Source organism: Solea solea, chromosome 8, assembly GCF_958295425.1.
Source record: "Solea solea chromosome 8, fSolSol10.1, whole genome shotgun sequence".
NCBI lineage: Eukaryota > Metazoa > Chordata > Actinopteri > Pleuronectiformes > Soleidae > Solea > Solea solea.
This window is the reverse complement of record NC_081141.1, coordinates 3772103-3794200: the sequence shown is the minus strand read 5'-3', so window position 1 is coordinate 3794200 and position 22098 is coordinate 3772103. Positions and strand designations below refer to the sequence as shown.

General features: G+C 42.8%; 1 protein-coding gene across 3 annotated transcripts in view; it reads right to left on the bottom strand.

Moving 5' to 3' along the window:
* The window catches only part of LOC131464350 (leucine-rich repeat transmembrane neuronal protein 4), a 71168-nt gene that overhangs the window by 27994 nt on the left and 21076 nt on the right, over nt 1-22098 (bottom strand). For 2 of the 3 annotated variants that reach the window (XM_058636780.1, XM_058636781.1), the window contains one exon: nt 20189-21741. In XM_058636780.1, coding sequence (XP_058492763.1) covers nt 20189-21741 — 1553 coding nt within the window. Of the gene's footprint in view, nt 1-20139; nt 21742-22098 lie in introns of all 3 variants that reach the window. The other variant, XM_058636782.1, reaches the window with a different exon arrangement.

Here is a 22098-nt window from a genome sequence, read left to right as displayed (position 1 = left end):
AACGCAGCCTGGATCGTTTGTCGACGCGGTCCCCGCATCCAAGTAATGACGTATGCAGTGTTACCAACCGAGCTGGCAGACCCCCAAACCATAGTAAGGAGACCACCGAAGACCGCTAGCTCCTTTAGCTCGGATTAGCTTGTTACGGAAACAACACATTAAACCACGGTACTCCGTCTGCGTTGAAGAATATTGTCTCAATAAAAAAAACATTTGCACCAAGCAAGCAGTTCCACTTTTCTATGTTGACAAGAGCATTAAAATGAAAAGAAATCGAGGGCATTTGCGAGTTAACTATGACATTAATGCGATTAATCGTGATTCAATATTTGAATCGTTTGACAGCACTAGTTATTACGACCTCGTGCAGCCCAATTTGTAAAAGATGAGCTTAGTGTGTGTAAGGTGCACAGCCAGGGACTTGTCTCTGAGAGGGAGTAAGTGTGGACAGCTATTTGTCTCCCTCAATACACTTCAAGCCGCTGCCTCCGCCCGGCTGTCACTTCTCCGTTTCCTCCGTTTCCTGTTAGTGGGACGATATACAAACATGTGGGGGCTGAGAATGTATCCTTAGCTCGCCTGTTCTGTGCAGACCAACTGGGACACGAGTTCTCACTTGTTTACAACAAGACAACAACACCGCCAGCTGTGTGTGAAGGCTAACGCGGTTACACAAAAATATGTTGTTTTTTTTTTCATTTGCTTTCCTTTCTATTTATTTTTTTAAAAACCTAGTGGGGTCTGCATGGGTGTGACTCCACTTTCTTGACCGAACTGTGGACACCGCGGGAGCTGATGGACACTACTGCTATTCATCTTGCCTCGTTAGACAGAGCAAACATTGGGCTTCTATTTCTATTTCAGCTCAGTATCTACACAGCCAGCACGATGAAGGCCTGGTTACAAGGATTCTGTGCATGATTTAAATGAATATAATGCTCATAAATCCAGTCACACGTTGTGCTGTTTGCCCATATTATCTTCACACTTGTTGTCAAAAGTACATTTTCAGCCGTTGTCCTTTTTACCGTCCAACGAGGCAGCTCAGCTCTCCGAGGTGCGGTTTGGAACGGCACAGCTTGACCTGACTTGGCATCGCCGGCGCGGTTGTGTGGGCTGCATATGTAAATCACGTGGCTGTTTACATCACCTATGTAAATAGTGTGACTCGATACCCGGGGAGACGCGGCGTAGCGCGCCAATTAATTCCACAAAGGAAAGAAATGAATTCAACACAGCAAACAAAGAGCAAACAATGGAGGACATCCAGCATTCTGCATTGATTCTTCTTGGCACGTGTGGCTGTTTATCACAAAAAAAAAAAGAAGACAAACTTTGAGAGAAGGCTGCAGGCTGCGCGGGACAACACGCAACGTGATGGAGACCTGCAAAAAGTGCACCGAACTGTACTGCTCGGTGGAAGCCGGGCTCAATATGCTTGGCTTGAACCAGGCTACCTCTCCACAATGACAAAAAACATCTGTTTTCATTGTACTGCATTGTAAATCCTATCCATGTCCAATGGCTGGAGCCAGTCCCAGTGTGCACTGAGTGGAAAGAGAGGAGGAAAACAGGCTTCTCGTCCACGTACATGCGCGCACACAGACACACACACACGCACGCACGCCTGACTCACTGTTTGTGTGGGTGTGTTAAGAATCTATGATGAGAGCCATGGAACGCAGGTATATTCACGTCATGTCAGCTCGGCTTTTACATATGCACTGTGACAGGTTCATCAGTGAAAACAAGAAGCACTGTATGCTGATATTCATCACGATGGCCATTTGCATAATGACGACAACCCCCTCTGTACTGTACCACTGTTCAACAGCCGCATGTCACAGGTCAGAGAGGAGAGCGCGGGGGGTAGGTGGGGGTGGAAAGTACCAGCCTGTTTGTTCTGCTGCTGAGTTTCTTTCAGACGAGATCAGGCGCCGAATCAAACGCACATTAGAGACAAAGAGAAACCTGAAAAACACCTGAAAACACTCCAACACTGTCAATGTTTAACTAAAACACACAACTTCAATACGCAAGGGGAGGCGGGTTAACGAGCGGTTAACTGGCGCGGCTAATGGGGGTGGGGCAGACGATCAGCACAGGTGAGGAAGACACAGACGTGAAGTGAGGTGACCTCGACCATGAGCACCCGCTGTAACCTCTGCAACGGTTTCTCAATCCCGGTCACCTGGAGACCCACGGTTCCCTGCTCCAAACACAGCGGATTCAGGTGTGTTAGAGCAAGAAAACGTCTAAACCATGCAGGGAACAGTGGGTCTACCGTACACAAACGACATATATAAACCATAATCAGATTATATAAATAATCCACTTAATTTGGACCTCAAAATATTCAACACAGTTTTTTGTTGCATTAAAAATGCATTCAATTTAAGTTACTAAGAGATTAATTAATTATGATCTGTTATTAATTGATCTAATTCATGTCTTTTTTAAACGCACCTAAAAAATTACTTCGAAAAGCACTCAACTTGAGGTATTTTCATTTAAATTCATTATTACATTATTGCGGCAGATCAAAAGATTGATATATATAACAAAAAAAAGTGGCTTTCTAAAGTCATTTATTGTTGTGTAAACATTCCACTTGCTAAGTTGCTAACGTCCTCGCCGCTAACATTAGCAGTGGCTGTGCGTTGACGTGCTAGGCTAAACTTGAGCTGCGTCGGTGGTAAGCTAACGTAATTAATTCATCGCAATTAACGCAATAATTTGACACCCCTACTTTTAACAGCACCAGTGGTGGTTCTTCCAGGTGGTGTTTTTCCTTTTTTACCCCTGCATCACCTGTGCATAAATTGTGACGTGACGGAGGTAGCACAAACGAAGCCTCAGGGAAAGACAACAACAACACAATAGCCTTCAGCAAAAATGTTCCCACCATTCCTATTTTGCATCTTTAACGTCTTTAAGTCTTGATTAACGAAACGAATCATATTGAGCACAGTTCCAGGTTTTAAAAAAGGAAGGATAGCAACAGTAAAAAAAAGGCCAACAGGGAAAATGAATATGCATTGCAGCATTGTACTGATGCATGTCTGGCAAACAGTGAGCAGAAGAAGCTGATTAAAAACCTGCGAGTGAATGTCAATTATCTTCATTCCCACTGGTTTAAACTTGGCATTACACAGGGTTTTTTAGATTACGGTAAAAAGAATGTGACTTTTCACTTGATTTAGAGTTAATTAATGGTGTCAATCCATTAGTTTCAATGTCAATTTTGCTCATATTGAGGAAAACAGATGACGGAGTACAGCACACGTGTGTCGGACAGCTGGTACAGTGCTGCCCATGTCGACGCCTGGTTACAAGTGACATTTGTGAAAACTGACGTGGTCTCGGACAAAATTCACTATGATTTCCACAGGTCAAGACTTTTTATATGCAGCATAACAATAAATACATTTACAGATTCAACCCTATAAGCAGCTACAAAACAGGGTCTTAGCAAAAGAAAGTCAGTATTTGACACTGATCTCTCTTTTTATCGATTCACAGCAAATAATTACTCGGTGATGGATAATACTAGAATTAAAAGTTTGTTCTCACAAAATGAGTTTCTCCTGCGAAACCTAGAAATGCTTTCAAAGTTGAGTCGATATGGACTTCAGGGGAATAACCGCGCTGCAAAGCAAAGCTGTAAATTCATGGGTTGATCTTTGTTCCAGCCCCCGGCGACGAGGGCGCAAAAATGTTGTCATTACTGACACAAGCAGCCAAATGAGATTCCTGCACAGAGTGGCTGGGCCCACTTTGCATAATAGGGTGGGAAGTTCAATAATGTGAGCGTATATCAGCGTCCTGCTGCTTCTGCTCAGCCATGTTTAGAGGAACAGCTTAAGCTGCTTTTTTTTTTTTTTTCTTTTCTTACTCGTTCATTTTAAGAACTTGATAACTTGCACCACTGATTCCTGTAAATAGAACCCTTCGTCGTTGGCCTCCATATGAGCAGGAGTTAATGGAAGTCATTTTGGAACGCCAGGAAGTTGACGTTTAGGAATTTCTTTACTCCAGTGTGTCAGTCTGGTGGAGTCAGAGTATTTCTTGTTTAATGTGTTGCAGAATTACAGAAAATAACACACTGATTGTATTCCCACTGCAGACTACATCATGTTAGTATGAAAACATGGCCTGCAACCTTCATTTAAACACATTTATTTTTAATTTACAGTTGTCCACATTAGTATTATTATTTGATTCTAGATTCATGTTGCATCATGAGTGCGTTAGGATTGAGAGGTATGTGCCGTTCCATAATAAAAGCAGCACTTTTACTTGTTCTGTGTAATATCTTCATGGAAGTCCTTTTTCTGATTTCATGATATCATTTTAAGCTCATATTGCACCACCCACTACTGAACTCTACTTTTTTTACCTCTAGACCGGCCCCCTCTTGACCAGACTAGATGCGCCCCCAGGTCATTTGAGGTTGACACCCCCAATCAGCTAATTATCACAACAATAAACCGCATATATGTTAAAAGTCACCAAAACGTCATGCACTTAATATTTAGTTTATAGATTATTTTGAAGGCAAATGCTCTGCAGTGAAGAGACAGATCATTGGTGTTTGTTTGTATTATTTGTTATCATTCAACAGTTCTATTTTATCAGATGGAGGGGAAAAAAAAAAAGAAGCTAAATTTACGGGATCGTATGCCGTAGAAAAACCTATATCGGTCGACCTCTAACTGTTATAATTAAGTGAGAGTGGCGAAGAAAGAGAACTGAGAATTCTCTCCACTCAGCATTCTTCCAGCACATTAACAGGAACATGATGAGGTGTCAGCGCACCATTTTGTCAATGCGGCGGCTGCTTTAGGGCCCTCGACGCGGGCGCCCGGTGTCTGCCGTTCCAAATGTCACCGCATTAGAAAATAAGCGAGCGCATAACTGACAAATAGAACACGTTCGAAGACGGATTTTCATAATGAAAAAAACAAAAAACACACAGTTGCTTTTCTCAATCCGGCATCAACTGTACTGTAATTACCGCCGCGTTGCTTCACACAAACCTTTTGGTAATGAATGCTACAGTGTGATGTGTGTGTGGGCTGGTCCTGTGTGCATGAATGAGCTGCGGAGAGGAGTCTCAGCGCGCACGGCTCCTGCAGTCTGTGAATCACTGTGACGTGCGGTTTGACATGATACAGAAATTCCGCAGCTTCCTCAGTTGTGTTTTTGGAGATATTTTACGAAAACACAATGCGTCCTCGAGACGGAACAAATGTGGCAGAAAAATCCCCGCCACTGAAAACTCGTGTGTGAAACATAATGCTCCGCAGGGAAAAGAGCCTCCGTGTTTGATTCCTTAACATCTTTAACAAGACATTACAGCCTGGAATAAATTGAGTTTGCCGAGCTCCGACAGTGGAGCACAAAATTAACTTTGAGACAAAGAAGAAAAGGGAGCAAAGGGCTGAGAAGCTAATGCATTTGAGAACAGTCTGTGCAAAACAGTTGAAAAAAAAAAAAAAGGGCCTGAAACTGCATGTTAAGTGAAAAAAAACTACTACTGGAGCATAATAAGTATCAGACCTCGCCATTTTGCCACGGCAGGAAGCTCACACTTCTGCACTCTCTGGAAATGGGGATTGACTGAAATCCAAGAGTCACCAAAAAACGGGAAGGATTCAGTGATGTCAAACATGCATGGGCTTCAGGATCAATACCGAGTCCTGATCTCCAATTGATGAAATGCCTCTGCACCTGACTCCGGGGATAATCTCAGCCACTGATTTATCTGTGGCCGAGGGGATGCTCTGCAGAACATGCTCCATTTCTTTGTTCTCTCGTTGTTCAAATCTACGCGACACACATCATGTGTCACATACTGTAGTTTCTAATTTGGAGAGCTTGTCATCAGAAAAAAAGGCATCATATCCATGTCGTTAGCTGACCACAGGGAATAAGCTGCGTGTATAACCTTGTAAACTTTTGATTTCTTAGGAATGCTTGAAACAGGGCGGCATCTATTGCTTTGTTTCTCAATTATTATACTGCAGTTACTATAGAAAGGTCACGTTTTTTAGATTATTATAGAGTGTGCGGTTGTGAGTCATCAGGTGAGGAAAAATCCCCCCCCCCAACTACACACTGTTTCCACATGTGTCTCTGTATTAATGGAGCATCTCTGTGGTGAGAGGCTCCGTTTTGCTGCAAAGGAGACACGACGCTTCTTCCCTGACGCTAAAAACCTTTTTGTTGGATTGCGAGGTAAAGCAGTTCTCTATGGAGGGTGTATATATGTATGTGTGTGTGTGTGTGTGTGTGTGTGTGTGTGTGTGTGTGTGTGTGTGTGTGTGTGTGTATGTATGTATGTATGTATATATATATATATATATATATACACACATATACATGCACATACATGTACACATACATACACATACATACATACATATATACACATATACCTACATATATACGTATACATTTATTTATTTACTTATTTATTAATTTAATAATACGATCGTGGTAAAATAGTGGTAGTGGCGCGCGTGAGATATTATCATCTTGACAAGATGATAAGGTCCATGCCTCGTCCACATGATCTGCACATGATAGTAACTTGTGTGCACACAAAAAAATCGAATAAAAAAACAGCAGGGTTGGAAAAAACAGAACCCTTAAAACATGACTTTTATGTGATGTCACATGCTGTTTGTGTCGCGACAGCCCTTTAGGTTAATCCCCCATAAAAAAATTAAAAAAAAGGCTAATTTCATGTCACCTTCACGGTCTATACTGCAGACAAAGGCCCTTTGTCGGGCACGCAGACTTTATCAGAAGACGCCGGCCCTAAATGAAGACGCTGCTATGGTCACAGTTTGTGTGAACGTGTGGAATCTGACTCACAATGTTGTGTCATCTCGAGCATCACATCAGTAAATGATGGGTAAGGCAAGGGTTTTTTTATATTCAGTGTGTGGTGGTTTTTAAAGAAAGATAAATACATTCTGTATACAGTGTTAGCCAAGGTTATTATAGTTAACGAAAACTAAGGAAATTACGTTTTTTAAAAAATGTGCGTCTTTGTAAATTTATTTCAAATATAATCATTTTGAGTTCATGTGAAAGGTTGTATTTTTTTTCATATATAAAACATTTTTAATTTGTTAAATTTGTTTTAATTAAGTTAAACACAACATCCGTAATTTACTCTCCTTAATAACAAGTTGCTAGGCAGGTTACACCCTGGACAGGTCGCCAGTGTCCGGTTAACCTACTCCCCCATTTTGCCTGATTTTGGACAGTGGGAGGAGGCCGGAATATCTGGAAAGACCCGGGGCGAACATCTGGATTATACACAACTCTATGACTCCATCTGCTGAATAAACGCTTTGACGAAATCAGCAAATTGACGTAGTTTTCTACAAATGGATAATAACTGACATTATGTGATTTATTTTTTAGCTATGATGGGGAAAAAAATGAACGTTTGTGCTCAATTCAAACCCACGGCACTAAATTGAACAAATCAAGCCAGAAATCTTAGTGTTTGCACAACAAGTTATTTTATGTATTCGAGCAAACCAAATATAGATAAACAACTTTTTTTTCCAGCAGCTACAGGCTGTTGGTAATGATGTCTTCACAGCTGCCGAAACAGTCTTCACTAATTTGTACAACGAGGAGCAGTTCACACTGGTCCTTAATGACATAATTGGCTTTTTGTTGTGTACAACAATGTCTAAAATCATAATTGCTTCTCCGTGAGGCCTTAAATGCTGTTGAACCCCCTTGAATTAACTTGTATGCTACGAAGCTTCCAGAAACCCCCTCAGGTCATCTCGGACATGTTCACTCAATGTTCCTAGAATCACAACCAAGATTTTATGCTCTCCACCCAAGGAGCACGCTTCCTGAATACATAAACCGCTGGATTTACATCAGGGCCAAAGCTCTATTGTTTAGCCGAGGCCTTTCAATATATACAGCACACGATACTTCTTGCTTTTGTTTTTATTCTTCAAACGTTCTTTTAATGCGTTTGCCTCAAGTGTCTTTGCAGCGTCGATGTCTCTTAATGTCAGATTTCTAATGCATGTCTTTCCGTCTGTAAAGCATTTGAATCGCCCTGTGACTAAGTGGTGCTGTATAAATACACTCGCCAAGCCGCGTCTTGATTGCGGAGGATAATGGCAGGAAAAATTAGCTCGTCCGCAGCAGATTCCCCCCCCTGCTCTCTTGTGCTTTTATTTCTGTTGCTATAATTTATTGCAAAGTGTCCTGCACTTAAATGCCTACACATTTGAATAATATAACGTCCTGTACGCTATATTCTGTAGCAGAAAGCAGAAAAATGTACAAAAAAATGTGTTGGTGGCAGCTCTCAAAACTGCAGGTTGCCTGGTTTGTTTTTCTAACTCAGAGAACGTGGTTGGGAGAGGATGTCGGTGAGGAAATAAAAAAAATAAAAAAAACACATGGCAGTGAAGTATGGGGTGCGGTACCTGGGGAATGGAGATTCGAGGGGGAAGGAAAGCCTGAAATTGGCTGAGGTCTGTTAAAATTCTGCTCAGTCAGAGCACACACTCCATATTGTTTTTCTTTTCTGTGAATCAACCATCAACTATCGTTTGCCCTGCGTGAAGTGAAATTTCACATTAATACTCGAGTCGATCCCGCTCCAGCTAAAAAAAAACCCAAAAAAAAAAACAGCCCGCCGACTGATCACAGTACATTACACGCCTTTCTAGATAGGCCAAGTAAAAATATTCTGCTGGAACTAATGGTTGACCCATTTGTTTGATGTGAAAGAAATGCATTGGCAGACGGAGTGAAAACAGAAAGATGAATCCCTCGCCTCCCTCCTCCCACCTGTGCACAATACGTGTCACAACAGATTATACGGCGACAAACTAAATCTCTACCGCGCACACAGAGTTCGCACAATCGCAGGATTCCGTCGCCGAGATTAAACGCTTGATAGATTTTGGCAAATGAAGTTTTTTCCCCAGTTTTTAACTGAAATCACGACACGGACTTCCACGGATTGGGATGTTTCCTCCGCGGCGCCACAAGAGTATGACGCTTTTATGATGTTTGGAGGAATTACGATGACATTTGGTCCCTGCAGCATTAATTAATGGATTCCACTTTTAATAGCATAAATCAGGTCAGATATCAGATAATGAGCACGGCGATTACGGCGGCAAAACATCAGCGGGAAGCAGTGATCTCAAGTTTTCTCAAATTCTGGGTCGGGACCCACAGAGGGGTTGTGGGAGATTTGTGTTGGGTCCCCAAACACATTTGCATAATTTGTAAGAGAATATGTCATTTACCAAACATAAAAACTCTCATATTGGGTGTTACAAATTAATTAGTTGCTACAAATTTGCTCTTATTATGATTTATATAGTAATTTAGGTCATAATCATTTAAAGATACAACACGTTAAGTTAGGGAAAACCTGTTACATACAGTATGTATGTTCATTTGAACTCATACAATGTGTAGGTTAATGCTTTGGCGTTGTTGTTGTTTAGTCTTCTGCTTTACTGCCAACTAGTGGACGGAAGTGGAACACCTTATCGTGGCTGTGGGCGGTCGCAGTACATATGAGTGGACGCCAGTGTGATTGACAGCTGGTTTCACCCAACAGGTGACGAACGTGAACTTCCGCCAGTCAAGTCACAAATCTCTAGGGATGGACATCGGTATCGGTCCGATACTGGTCAAAATCACTGGATCGGATATCGCACAGATACTAATGTAAAATCCGATACCGTCCAAAAAATCCTTTATATCGCATGCTTCTCTACGAGTGAAAAAATGTAAATAAAGATCAGCAAAAAAAGCATTTTAGCTGAGTCATGTGTCGTTAACAGCTTCAAAGTACATAAATCGGAATAATATCGGTAGATACTCGAGGTTTTGATATCAGTATCGGGACATCCCTACAAATCTCAATGCTTTGAGTTTGTTTTTCAAAAGAATACTGCGTCCACTCTTTATATAAGGGTCTATGCTGGTGGCAAATATTTGTCTCAGTTTGAGAAAATGCTAATGTGATTCAACGGAAGACGTTTGCTGTCACTACTCGGTGCTAGAAATGTCTCAGCTTATGGTTATTTTGGGAGGGAAATCTCTTCCCACACATGCAGCCGCCTGACAAGTGTTCCACGGGAACTTATGAAGAAGTTGGGAGAGATTGCCGCATCATTTTCAGATTCTCACTCTCACTGTTTTGTCCCATCGGACCGATTGAGGCGGCGCCGCCGCGTCGTCGTGATGAAGAGGTTTTAGTTTCCACGGAAATTCCCGCACTATTCCTGTGGACTCGACATCACATCAAAATGCTCCCCGCAGGAAACGGAGAACAGGAAGTGTTCTGTTGTTTTACAGGAGGAAGGAGTGTCACACAACATAACGTGTCAGTCGACAATTCATTATCTCGTGCGTATCACTGCTGACTTATTTTGCAGCAACACTGTGGGCAGAATTATGGCATCTCGGTTGAATTAACTTAATTACCCTTAATAAATGAATCATGATAAAACGGAGGGCTAAATAGGCAGCAAGTGCTTCAAGGTGACATGAAAAAAACAACAACAAAGTGCCTGATAAGCTGTCAAACGTCTTTAAAGCAGCAATACCAGAAGGAATCCAGGCCATTATGATTACAGACGGCGTAATAATAGCACACCAGATATGGGACTCAGATTTCTGAGGATGTATTAAATAGTTCTTTTGTCCCTCCAATCAAACTCAGACTGAGAACTCAATGGGAAACCCACCTCACTGAGGACAATGATTTTTCACGTATACAACCCCAATCTCCCCGCATCAGTTACTGGATTCCTGCTCTTCCCCCGAAATGCCTTTTGACAACCTTCAGAGACTGAGGGTGAGCTCTCCCCTGCATTCAGCTGTATGTTGTGACAGGCAGATTACAGCAACTCTGATAGCATATAGTGAGAGTAGCCGAGTCACACCCCTCACTCAAACCGCGGCGTATCACAAGGTTACATTGCATTGTGATGTATCGAGGCTGCAGTCGGCGGAGAAATTGGTTTTCTGTGCCTCTTCTATAATGCATTTCACTTTTATGATAGATTGTTGAATGCCAGCGCAAAATTGTGTGCCAATCTTTTTTAGTGTCTGACATGAAACCTAGATGTTCACCTCTGCACAGCCGGGGAGGAAACGCTGCGGCGCACGAGACGCACGCACTTACAAAAGTGCAGGATCGGCCCAGAATGGCAGAATATTTAACTCTTATAATGGGTATACATTGAGATTTTAGGTTGTCAAAAAGAAAGATCACTTAAGAGGGAGAATAAGGCAATATCTTTCGAACCACCTGTTTAGTTGTTGAAGCATATGCTGGTTCTCATAGTATGGGGGAGGGGGGAGAAGAAGACGGGACAATAAACGAGACTGACCAAACAATTAAGGCCTTACATTCTCATGGATGAACCCTCCTTCATACCTTCCTTATTCAATTTAGAAATTAGGATGCAAATACAATAATGACATGGTCATCTGGAGCAGAGCGTACGTGAAGAGTACGACTAATGAGAAACAACAGTCACTGCACGACACTCCGCTGATTGCCTCTTCCCTGTCAATTTTCACCCCACATTAATACATGTGGGGGGGTGGGACGACGACACTCTACTCGCACTGCCGTGACATGACGTGAGATTTATGCGAGGTGGAATTACTTTTCTGTTCTCATGCCCCGAACTAGAAAGACGACCAGTAACTGCTGATAAGGAACGCGGTTTCCTCTGATGACGGTGCAGAATGCATGTGCTCGTCAGCCGATTATTTATCATTAACTTAGTGACACACTTTAACAACCAGCCCGTGTTCACACCAGTTTAAGAGGAACCAGCGTGGGAGGACGTCACTCAGGTGGAAGTAAACACAACACTGGCACTTTTTCCTCCATACTTCCCCGACTTAGAATATAACACTGACGCTGTCACGGTTCGAGGGGAAGAAGCAAGTATTTTTCAGTTTGGGAACCGGCACAGAGCCCCCGCCGGTGTGTTAAAGGGCCGCGTGTGTCATCACTCTGGACCTCACGAGCGCTGCAGTTATGATCGTAATAAACGCTCTCCTCCGGAGATAAACCACATTGACTGGTGAGAAGTAAACGCACCACATTTTCAACCTGTTCTCCTCCTCCCAGCGCCATGTACCGCCGCTCTGTTGCGCCCCTCGGCGCCGCCTGACAGACGCAATTGACTCCGGCGTAAAACCCACTGGCGGTGGCGCATTTAGACGCTCAGAGCCGAGGCTTAGGGATTTTGGAACAGGACTTAAGTTAACGTGAGGCCAGTAAGGACTGAGGTCAGGGTGAGGATAAATACCCAGGGTCAGGTTTAGTGATTCAGTGCTGGCTCACAGTCAGACAGGCTTTTATTTTATTAATATCATCAGCATTTCCATGACCAATAATAAATCCTAGATAATTATAAACAACAGGGTGTACACATGCCCCGTCAGTGACAGCTTAGTGCCGGCTTGACGCTCACAGTGACGGTAAAGTGTGGATGCGCTCTCAGGGGCAGCCGCTCGGAGCGTCTAAATGCAACCACCCTGGTGCAGCTCGAGGGACGCGACAGAGCGGTGGAATACGGGAACAGGTTGACATTTCCCCCGGGTTAGTCGGGTTAACATCGGCGTATCACACTGGCATGTGTGTCATCAGAGAGAGTTTCTCTGCAGCCAGACTAATGACAGGGTGACGGCTTTCAGCAAGTGCCTCGGTGGTTTATTAGACTTCCATCATTTGCTGTTAACTAACCAACTATCACTGTATCATGTAAAACTCACCACCACAACCAACCTCCCCTGTTAGAAATAATCTGTAAACTAGTTCCACTTTGTAATGTGAGGCTAATAGAAATGATTATCATTCTCTAATCTCTAATCGCTGCACAAATGGCTGATTTTTTTGGCTGATTCTTTCATTTCCGAACCGGCTTTGAACACAACAGAGACAAGACAGCGTTTAATACGGCATTAAATATTCATCATGGTTTACATTTGGCTCCAGGAGGGTTAGGCCACTGGAGATTGTGCGACGGGGGAAAGGAGGAATTAGTTCGATTTATCTCTGTGGTCATATTCATTTAATTCCAAATGAGTTTGGGTAAAAATAGACCCTTGGATAAATTCCATTTCATAATTTCCAGAGTTCTTGCCTGAACCTCAAATCACACAGTACAGTCCCAACATGGACTGACTCACCTGATTTATTTGTAACAGAAGTTAATTTGATCTTGGGCTTAAGTGAAGGACTAGGTTAGATCCTTTATATCAAGTGCATTTCAGTGTTAATGATGTTGTCAATCACTGCTGACCTCAATTTAAAACAGAGGTTTGAAGGTCAACAAAGCCACAACTTTCATTTCTTTTTCTTCTCGGTGGCAGAATGTTTTCTCAGTGATCTGATTATTTGATTATCACTCGTCCCGGCTTCAGGCCTCTGTGAGTGTCGGTAATGATCATTCACGGACACAAACTGCAGCACGACTTCCCTAAATAAGTCCCGGAGAAAGGAATCCAATACCGTCTGTGTTGAAGTGTGGAGGGAGGAACATCATATTTCCTACCTGTGTCGCATTAAACTGCGAACAGTGTTACTCGTACATCTTAATGTGAACCATAAAATCGTGGCAACATCGACAGGATGAAAGAGGAGATGCGGAGATGGATTATTATGAGGCGACGGAATAAGTCATATTCGATTTAACAAGCTATTTCAGTATTATTACACAGACTTTGTGTAGCCGAACATCGCTGCTGAAGTATGGTTAAATATACTCACACCTCACATCCGTGGAAAAGTCTGAATTATACACATTGTATAGTGTTTTTTTTCCCCCTGGGGTAAGATCTCACCCCACGCACAAAACAGCCTGAGAGGTAGGTCATAGGTCTAATTATGTGTTTGCAAATGATTTTGCTGCGTTTTAACACAACATGAAAATACTGCCTTGGCTATAATGAATAGTGGGGGGTTATTCTGGATGAATTCTATGGAAACATTTTGGTCTCCCCTTTCTAAAAGAGGAAATAAGGTTTGGACAGCTCCATATGTTCTGTGTCTGCAGAGCCTCGCTACACAGTTTCACTTGCTTATACATTCCATTCCATTCAGTAGCAGTCATTTATTGCCTGGAGTTTGTATGTCCTCGTTTGAGTGCTGAAGTGAACATGTTTGAATACTTGCAGCACACATCCTCCCCTGGAGCCTCTTATTCGATTAAAAAAAAAAAAAGTCAGTGTGCACAAGTGTCCGTGTGCATCTGCATAGGATCCTCGTGCGCCGCCACGGACGGGTGATGACTTTTAATTATGTTTTACGACATGACCGCAGAGGGCTCGCAAATGTGGAAAGTATGTCTCCGACGTCACAGCGCCGGACTGGGAAGCCTCTGGAAGATTAGTTTATCTTTCAGCGGCCATCGGCTCTCGCTACTGATTCAATAACAACAGGTAACAGATGATTGAGTTAGTAATTATTAAATGATACGTATTGTGGTCAGAATGTTAAGGTGAACGATCGATAAAGACGCCTCTATGGTCGAGGGATCTCTTCTGCACTTCTTACATTGTAAACTAATGAGCATACACTCAGATAATATATATATATATATATATATATATATATATATATATATATATATATATATATATATATATATATATATATATATATATAAATTCATATTCCCTGACAATGAGTGCAGAGGCAATGAAACGTAAGCCGATGCTGTGGGACAAAGAAATGTACACATGGACTCTTATCAGACATGTGGCTATACTGACGAGCCCATATTGACGGCCTATATACGGTGGCTGACAGGGGCAAATGCACTATAACGGCCATAAACACACGGAGGAGAACCAAGCTGCATATTCACAAACGCTGCAAATTCAAAAAAAGGTAAACGAAAACGCCGACAAGTCCCAAAACGCAGACAAGTCAAGTTTGTTGTTCACCTAAACAACAAACTGGACTGGTCTGACAACACTGACTCACTCTACAAGAGGGGTCAGTGCCACCTGTATCTCCTGCGGAGACTGTGTTCCTTTGGGGTGTGCAGGAAACTACTGAGGACATTCTATGACACTGTGGTCCCATCAGTAGCCCTGTTTGCAATCCCCAAAACACCAGCAAGTCCCAAAACGCTGCCAAGACCCAAAACACTGGTAATTCCCAAAACATGCACAATCCCCAAAACGCCAGCAAGTCCCAAAACACACACAATCCCCAAAGCACCTGCAAGTCCCAAAACATACACAATCCCCATAATCCAGCAAGTCCCAAAATGCCGGCAAGTCCCAAAACATACACAATCCCCAAAACGCCAACAAGTCCCAAAACGCCGGCAAGTCCCAAAACACACACAATCCCCAAAACGCCAGCAAGTCCCGAAAAATTTGCGTTGCCCCTCTCGGCCGACAGAAACGACATAGCTGACATAGGGCGATAGGCGGGGTCACACCCTGGACAGTTCGCCAGTCCATCGCAGGGCCACACACACAGAGACAAACAACCATTCACTCTCACATTCACACCTGTGGTCAATTTAGAGTGACCAATTAACCTAATCTCCACATTGCATGTTTTTGGACTGTGGGAGGAGGCCGAAAAACTGGGAGAAAACCCACACCCGTGTGGGCCTGGCCTATACTCCACAGTGCACATATTGAAAAGGCTCTGAGAATTAGAGGTCTCGCAGAATCTCAAGTGTCCAGTCTCTAAGAATTAGTGACATCTAACGGCGAAAGGGCAGATTGTGACCAAAGGAGGGCTCCTCTCTGCTCACCCCTCCCTTTCCAAAGTGCTTCAGGAAACTACCGCGGCCTTCACAGAAGAGAAAGAATGCCGTTCTTCCTTTGTGAGCTTCTGCTTTTAAACTCATTCTGCACAGTCTGCCTGGTTTGTCGAATAAAAGGCCTGTTCTACAAAACCAAACCATTTCAGCAGTTATAAACGTAATATACAAGCATACTTATGGGTAGTATATTCATTTCTGCCAGTAAAACCTCCTAAACATTACAAACTGGACATTTAAATGCTACATAAAGCCACAGTATGATATGCTTTTACAGTTACAATGTGGGCGTGCCTTAGTCTTGTTCAAACTGTCATAAGGAAGAACACGAAAAAAATTGTCCAAAGGCGAAAGGGAGGGAGGGAGGCAGTCATGACAAGTAAGATACTAACAATGATAAAAGAAAGTCAATTTGTCCACTTGACTGTTCTATGAATTAGTTTTCTGTATGATTTCAACATTTCGGTATATATATATATATATATATATATATATATATATACATATATATATATATACACACACACATACATATACATACATATATATATATATACATACACACATATACATATATACACACATATACATACATACATATATATATACACACACACACATACATACATATACACACACACAAAGATTTATATACATATAAAGATATTTATACATGTATGTATGTATGTATGTATGTATGTATATATATATATATATATATATATATATATATATATATATATATATATATATAGAACAATCATTATTTTCCTTGCTATTGTATTGTTGAAGAGTATGGAATTGATTAAAGTATAATTAAAAGCTTTTAAAAACAACCACATCTTTCAATTAAGGTCAAAATTAAAATATTAGCATCTATTTTGGGTTCATATATTTGTACATCTTCTTTTAAACAACTTAATCATAATTCATACCACTGAGCCTGTTGCTGTCAATATTACTTTATTAGCTAAATATGCCTTTTAAACTAAAGTAAATAGAATCCTCCTCCAGTTCATCACTCAAGTAGCTCAAATCAGTTGAATGTGCTTGATCATACACAGAAATCTATTACAGGGATTAAAATTTAAAAACAATGATGTGGTCCAGTATAATAACAGTGTAGCAGCCATTTCAGCTCATTCATGTTACAGCTTCGCTGCAGTGGAGTTTGAATCAAGTTGACCAAAACTCATTTTTCACAAAATCATCCGGCATGATAAAAGCTTAGAAGTCCACTACTGTGGAGCGATGCATCACTGCCACGTGGGCCCACACTTACAGGCATTTCCAATTCCACCAAACAAAGAGGACAGCCAAGAAAGAAAATTAGAATTAATGACAAAAAGTTCAAACTTCTCTCTGGAATAACCTGAAATAAAAAATGATGAGTAATTTGTCATGGCCGTGCCGTCATTAACACTGTGTTTAAGTTGAGTCAGTATTTGGTGTCTCAAAGTAAAACCAACACAACCTTTGTAGACACTGTCTGATTGCGGTGTGCTTAGCCTTTATTTGGCAAGTGAATGACAAATACTGGAAGCTGTCAAACTGCCTTCACATGATGGAGCCCTGCCTTCTGTGCATTTACGCACAGATGAAGAGCAAGCTGCCATCTTGGCAAGTGGAAGCCCTATATTTTGATCACTCGTGGTGACTTACTCCCGACATTCTAAAGACAGGGCTCATATAAGATAAAATTAAAACGAATATTTGTTCAATTGAAATGACCCAAAGCTGCAAACAAAAACAACTTCTTTCTTTACTGCTTTAAAATCCAGTCCATATAAAAACGGTAATTATTATTATTAGGTCCAGTCTTTGCTCGGCGACACATACCAGCAGAGGAAAACCTCCTGTGCCACAATTCACACTCGTGAGCTCCGTGCTGAGCTTTGCTGGGGTGGAAATCTATAAAAACAAATGAACTCCCAAGTCTGTAGGTCTGGGCATGTGCAGAAGATAACGGGCTTCATTTACAAAGCCCTTTCACCTAATTGAAACTGCAGCTAATAGCTTAAGTGCTCGCTATCTGGGATAGCTAAAATAATGTGCAGGGCCTCATCGAGTTAAGAATTTACAATACGCCGACTCCGACTGTGAGGTTTGAACCGCGGAGCAGCGTTTCTCAGGGAAATTCCATCTCTCTGATTTCTTTTGTCTCGACTCCCCACTATGTCATTCAACAGAATTTAAAACCCCCTCATGTATATCACAAGAGATTGAGCGACATTGTCCTCAACGCCATCACTGCACGTCCTGCACAGGACATTTTATATCAGAACACACTCTTTAAATGTGAAACTGACATCTCATTTTGCAAAATTCTGACTATTTCACTAATGCCTCACTTAGTGCACGTGTCTTCATTTATCTTAAGTAAAAGGCTGAAAGTGTATTATTTATCTATTATCAGTTATGTATTTTAAAACGAGTTTACACATTATTGTTCTTTAGACACAAAATCAGATCTGACGGACCATAAGTGTTGATGAAGTTGAGTTATTTTGTGTTTCATTTGTTACCAATAAACCTTTATAGCCTTTGTTTATCAGATGGGGAGGGGAAAAAAACTGAAAATTGGACAAAAAATATCTGCTCCGATTTCTAAAAGATTGATTTTGACAGCCTCGGAAAAACAAAACATGTTTTTCTCCATCTTTCTGTGGGTGCTGTATCGGATAACAACGCAGCATCATTTAAATGCGTCAAAACGCATACAAACACTGCGATAGTGGCTTTTCTGTGTGTTCTAACACATGAAGAAAAACGAAAAAAAAAAAAAAGGAGGAAAAAATTCCATTACATTTTTAACAACTCGGGCTGCTCCCCTGAGCTGTGGAGGGCAAGGAATAACAAAGCAGAAGAAGTCTCAGCTCCTTACCTCTGATGGGCTATTAGTTATTCTAGCTAGTGGAAGCCCCATTAGGTCTGCCATTTAATGCTCCCGCGCCACGCTCTCTCGTGAAAGTTACAAGATTGATAAGCCGGCCGTCTCACCTCCAGCTCGTTTGAAGAAAAAAAAAAAGCTGTGCCAGAGATGATCTGACAAAGAGCTGATTTAGCTACCTGTGCAAGCTCGGCGCATGGGACAGTACTGCAAACAAACAGCACGCGCTTGTGCTCCACGCTCGCTCCACTGACTTCACAAAAGGAACCCCCCCTCCCCGACTTAAAACATATTCTGAAGTGATTTATAGAGTCCACACGGACTACAGGAAATGGGCTGTGTGGCAGCGTGAGATAAAACTTTGTCTCCGAGCTGTGCCGACAGATACAATGAAGAAGAAAGATGTCTCCCGCGCTCCAAAGCACGTCTGGTTAACCTGACAAAAAAGGTGCGGCTAAGAATTCCGTGACACAACACAAGATGTCCTGTTAATCACACTTAAACGCAACAACAAAAAATCGCGCTGGACAATGGAAGACAGATGCATGGCATTAGCTGGGGAAAAAAGGAGCAAAAAAAACCAAATGAATAAGTCTTTCTGTCAAGACTTTGTCTCTCAATCCCCTGACGTACAGGTTTCACTTTCGTTGCCAATTAGTTGTGAGTTCTGACAAAAGTAGTAGTTTGATACTGCAGTCTAACACAAAATCCAGACAGAAATCCACCCCAAATGCATATTTTTTTGGCTCCAGGCCTTCAGTCTGTTCTCCAGCCTGCAGTGACTGTTTGAACTTTGTAAATCACACTGATCAGGAAAATTGGAAGTGTAATACGAGTGCTGCAGGTAGAAGAAGAGAATGGCATTCGCGATCAGAGGCGATTGGAATTATTCACACATTCAACACGAAAGCAGAACTCACACTTGTGGCTCGTGTCTTTGCTACGACGGCAGCTGGTGTAGCAAACACACAGGATAGGAGAGGACCACCTGCACAGTGACTTGATGTAATACATTCTTATCATTCCCATTCAGGACAGGCGAGGCGTTTGTGAATAGGTATCAGGCTGGCTGATAACACATAAATTCATCAATGGGATTTTTTTTTCTTTTTCCATGTCAGGCATGAAAAATGAGCCTACTTGTGTGTATAATGCATCTTACGGGATGAAAGTGATGCAGCGAGAGGAGCTAGCGCTGCAGTTTCTGGCTAATGGGATTCATATTTTAGCGATAGAACTGCACGATTCAGAACAACAGCTTGCGTAATCATATGGAACTGAACAAACCTAGCATATATTGCCAAACAAGTCACCATGCACTGACCTTCACTTCCGTATCGCCCCAAAAACAACAGACAAGAGCAGAGGACGGGGGGGGGAAAGTACTTTTCTCCACAGATTGTTAGGAAAATTTACCTCTCATGCCTCGCAGTGGAAATGGATTTTTGGAGGGCAACGGTCATACCTCGCATTCCCTGGAGCCTGAGATGGTGTATGTGTAAGGTCCTGTCCCATTAACCAGCACATCCATAGTCTCTGAGTGTGAAGGCTTGTAGTCCACATAGTACTCTTGCAGTGGCGAATTAAGGGAGCGCTCAGTCTCCCGTGACTTTTTCTGGCGCTTTTTAACAGCCGAGCGCTGCTGGAGCTGCTTGATGCTGCTGGGATAGCGCTTCCATGAGACGTAGATGACCAGGAGAATAATGGCCACGGATAAGAGGAGGGCCACGCTACCAGCTATGATCTTATGGAAGGACACGTACTCCGTGTCCGGCAAGGGGACGGTGGGTGCGACCACAGAGGTCGGAGTTGGGGAGACTGTCCTGTTCCAGATCAGCTTCGTATCCATATCCACCACAGGCTTTGTGGGGAGAGGCAGCAGCTCGGGCTGGAAAGTAGTCGTCAGGGGTGATTTTGTGGAGGAGACAGGCGACGGTGTTGCAGTACAGATGTTATACGACTCCACGACATCAGTCACTTTCTCTCCCTGCGCCTCCTTAGGGCCGGCACAAATCATAGTCGACTCCTTGTTACCCTTGAAGGCCTTAAGCCAAGCCACCAGAGGACATATGTTGGGGTTACAGTACCACAAATTACCAGCCAGACTGATGGTGGTGAGGGAGATCCAAGCCTCCGCCGTCTGCTGAGACACATTGCTGAGTTTGTTCGAGTCCAGATTAAGTGTCTGGAGATTTGGGAGGCATTGAAATGTACTTGGGTCCAGCACTTGGAGGTCATTCCCCGATAGATCCAGCTTTTGCAAGGAAGTCCACATCCACGGCAGGCCCTGGGTCATCACTTTGATACGGTTCCACTGTAAATAGAGCGCCCTCAGGTTCGTCAGGCGGGGGAAATGAGCAAAGTTAATCTTCGAGAACTGGTTGTGCTCCAAATGAAGCTCGATGAGCTTGAGAAGGCCAGCAAAAGCGTTGCGCGTGAGGCTCCGTAGCCTGTTGTAGCCGATGTCCAGAAACTCCAGGTTACGACAGTCGAGGAAAACTCGCATCGGAATGGTTTTTAAGGAGTTTGACCTCAAGTGTAAACTGAGCAGTTTCCGTAGACCGAGGAACTGATACGGCTGGAGGACCTGCAGTTTATTGTAGGACAGGTCAAGGTTGCGCAAATTAGGAATGTCATGGAAAGTATTGTTTTCCAGCTTTGTGATCTTATTGGAGCTCAGAATTAATTCTTTGAGCCTCCGTATCCCATGGAACGCCTGTCCGTCCACGGCATTGATGTAATTATGGTCGAGGTAGAGCCAAACGAGTTGACCCAGCCCCGCAAACTGGTGGCTTCGCAGGTTCGCCAGGCTGTTGTAACGCAGGGAGAGGCCCTGCGTGCTCACAGACACGTTGCTCGGCACGTCGCGGAAGGCGTTGGACTCGCAGTAGATTATCTTCCCGTCACATCTGCAGCTCTGGGGACAGGGGCGCTCGCGGATGCCGCTTGGCGGCGCGGCGAGCAGCCAGGTGGGCACCACCGCTGTGAATACGAGCCATGTGAAAAGCACAGGAAGTCCTGCAGATGCACAGAAAAGTGACACATGTGAGAGGTGTGCAAAACAAGAAGAATTATGCAAAAACTGTAAACAATTAAATTCAACCAAGGACTATACTGCAAACTGATGCACTTGAGAAGAGAGAGAGGGTTGTTTGCAGCTACTTCATTTGCATCCTTGTGTTCATCTCTCCCTCTCACACACACACAAGCGCGCGCACATCCATTATCACAGTCAAATACATGTTAGAGAATTTACAGAAGATTGCAGAAATGCGATTGAGAACCTTGGGCATCAGGTTTAAATCTGTCAAACACTTCAACGCAAAGGCTCCTTCACAGCCCAGTGTCTGCAGTAATCATTTATAAACCACAGGA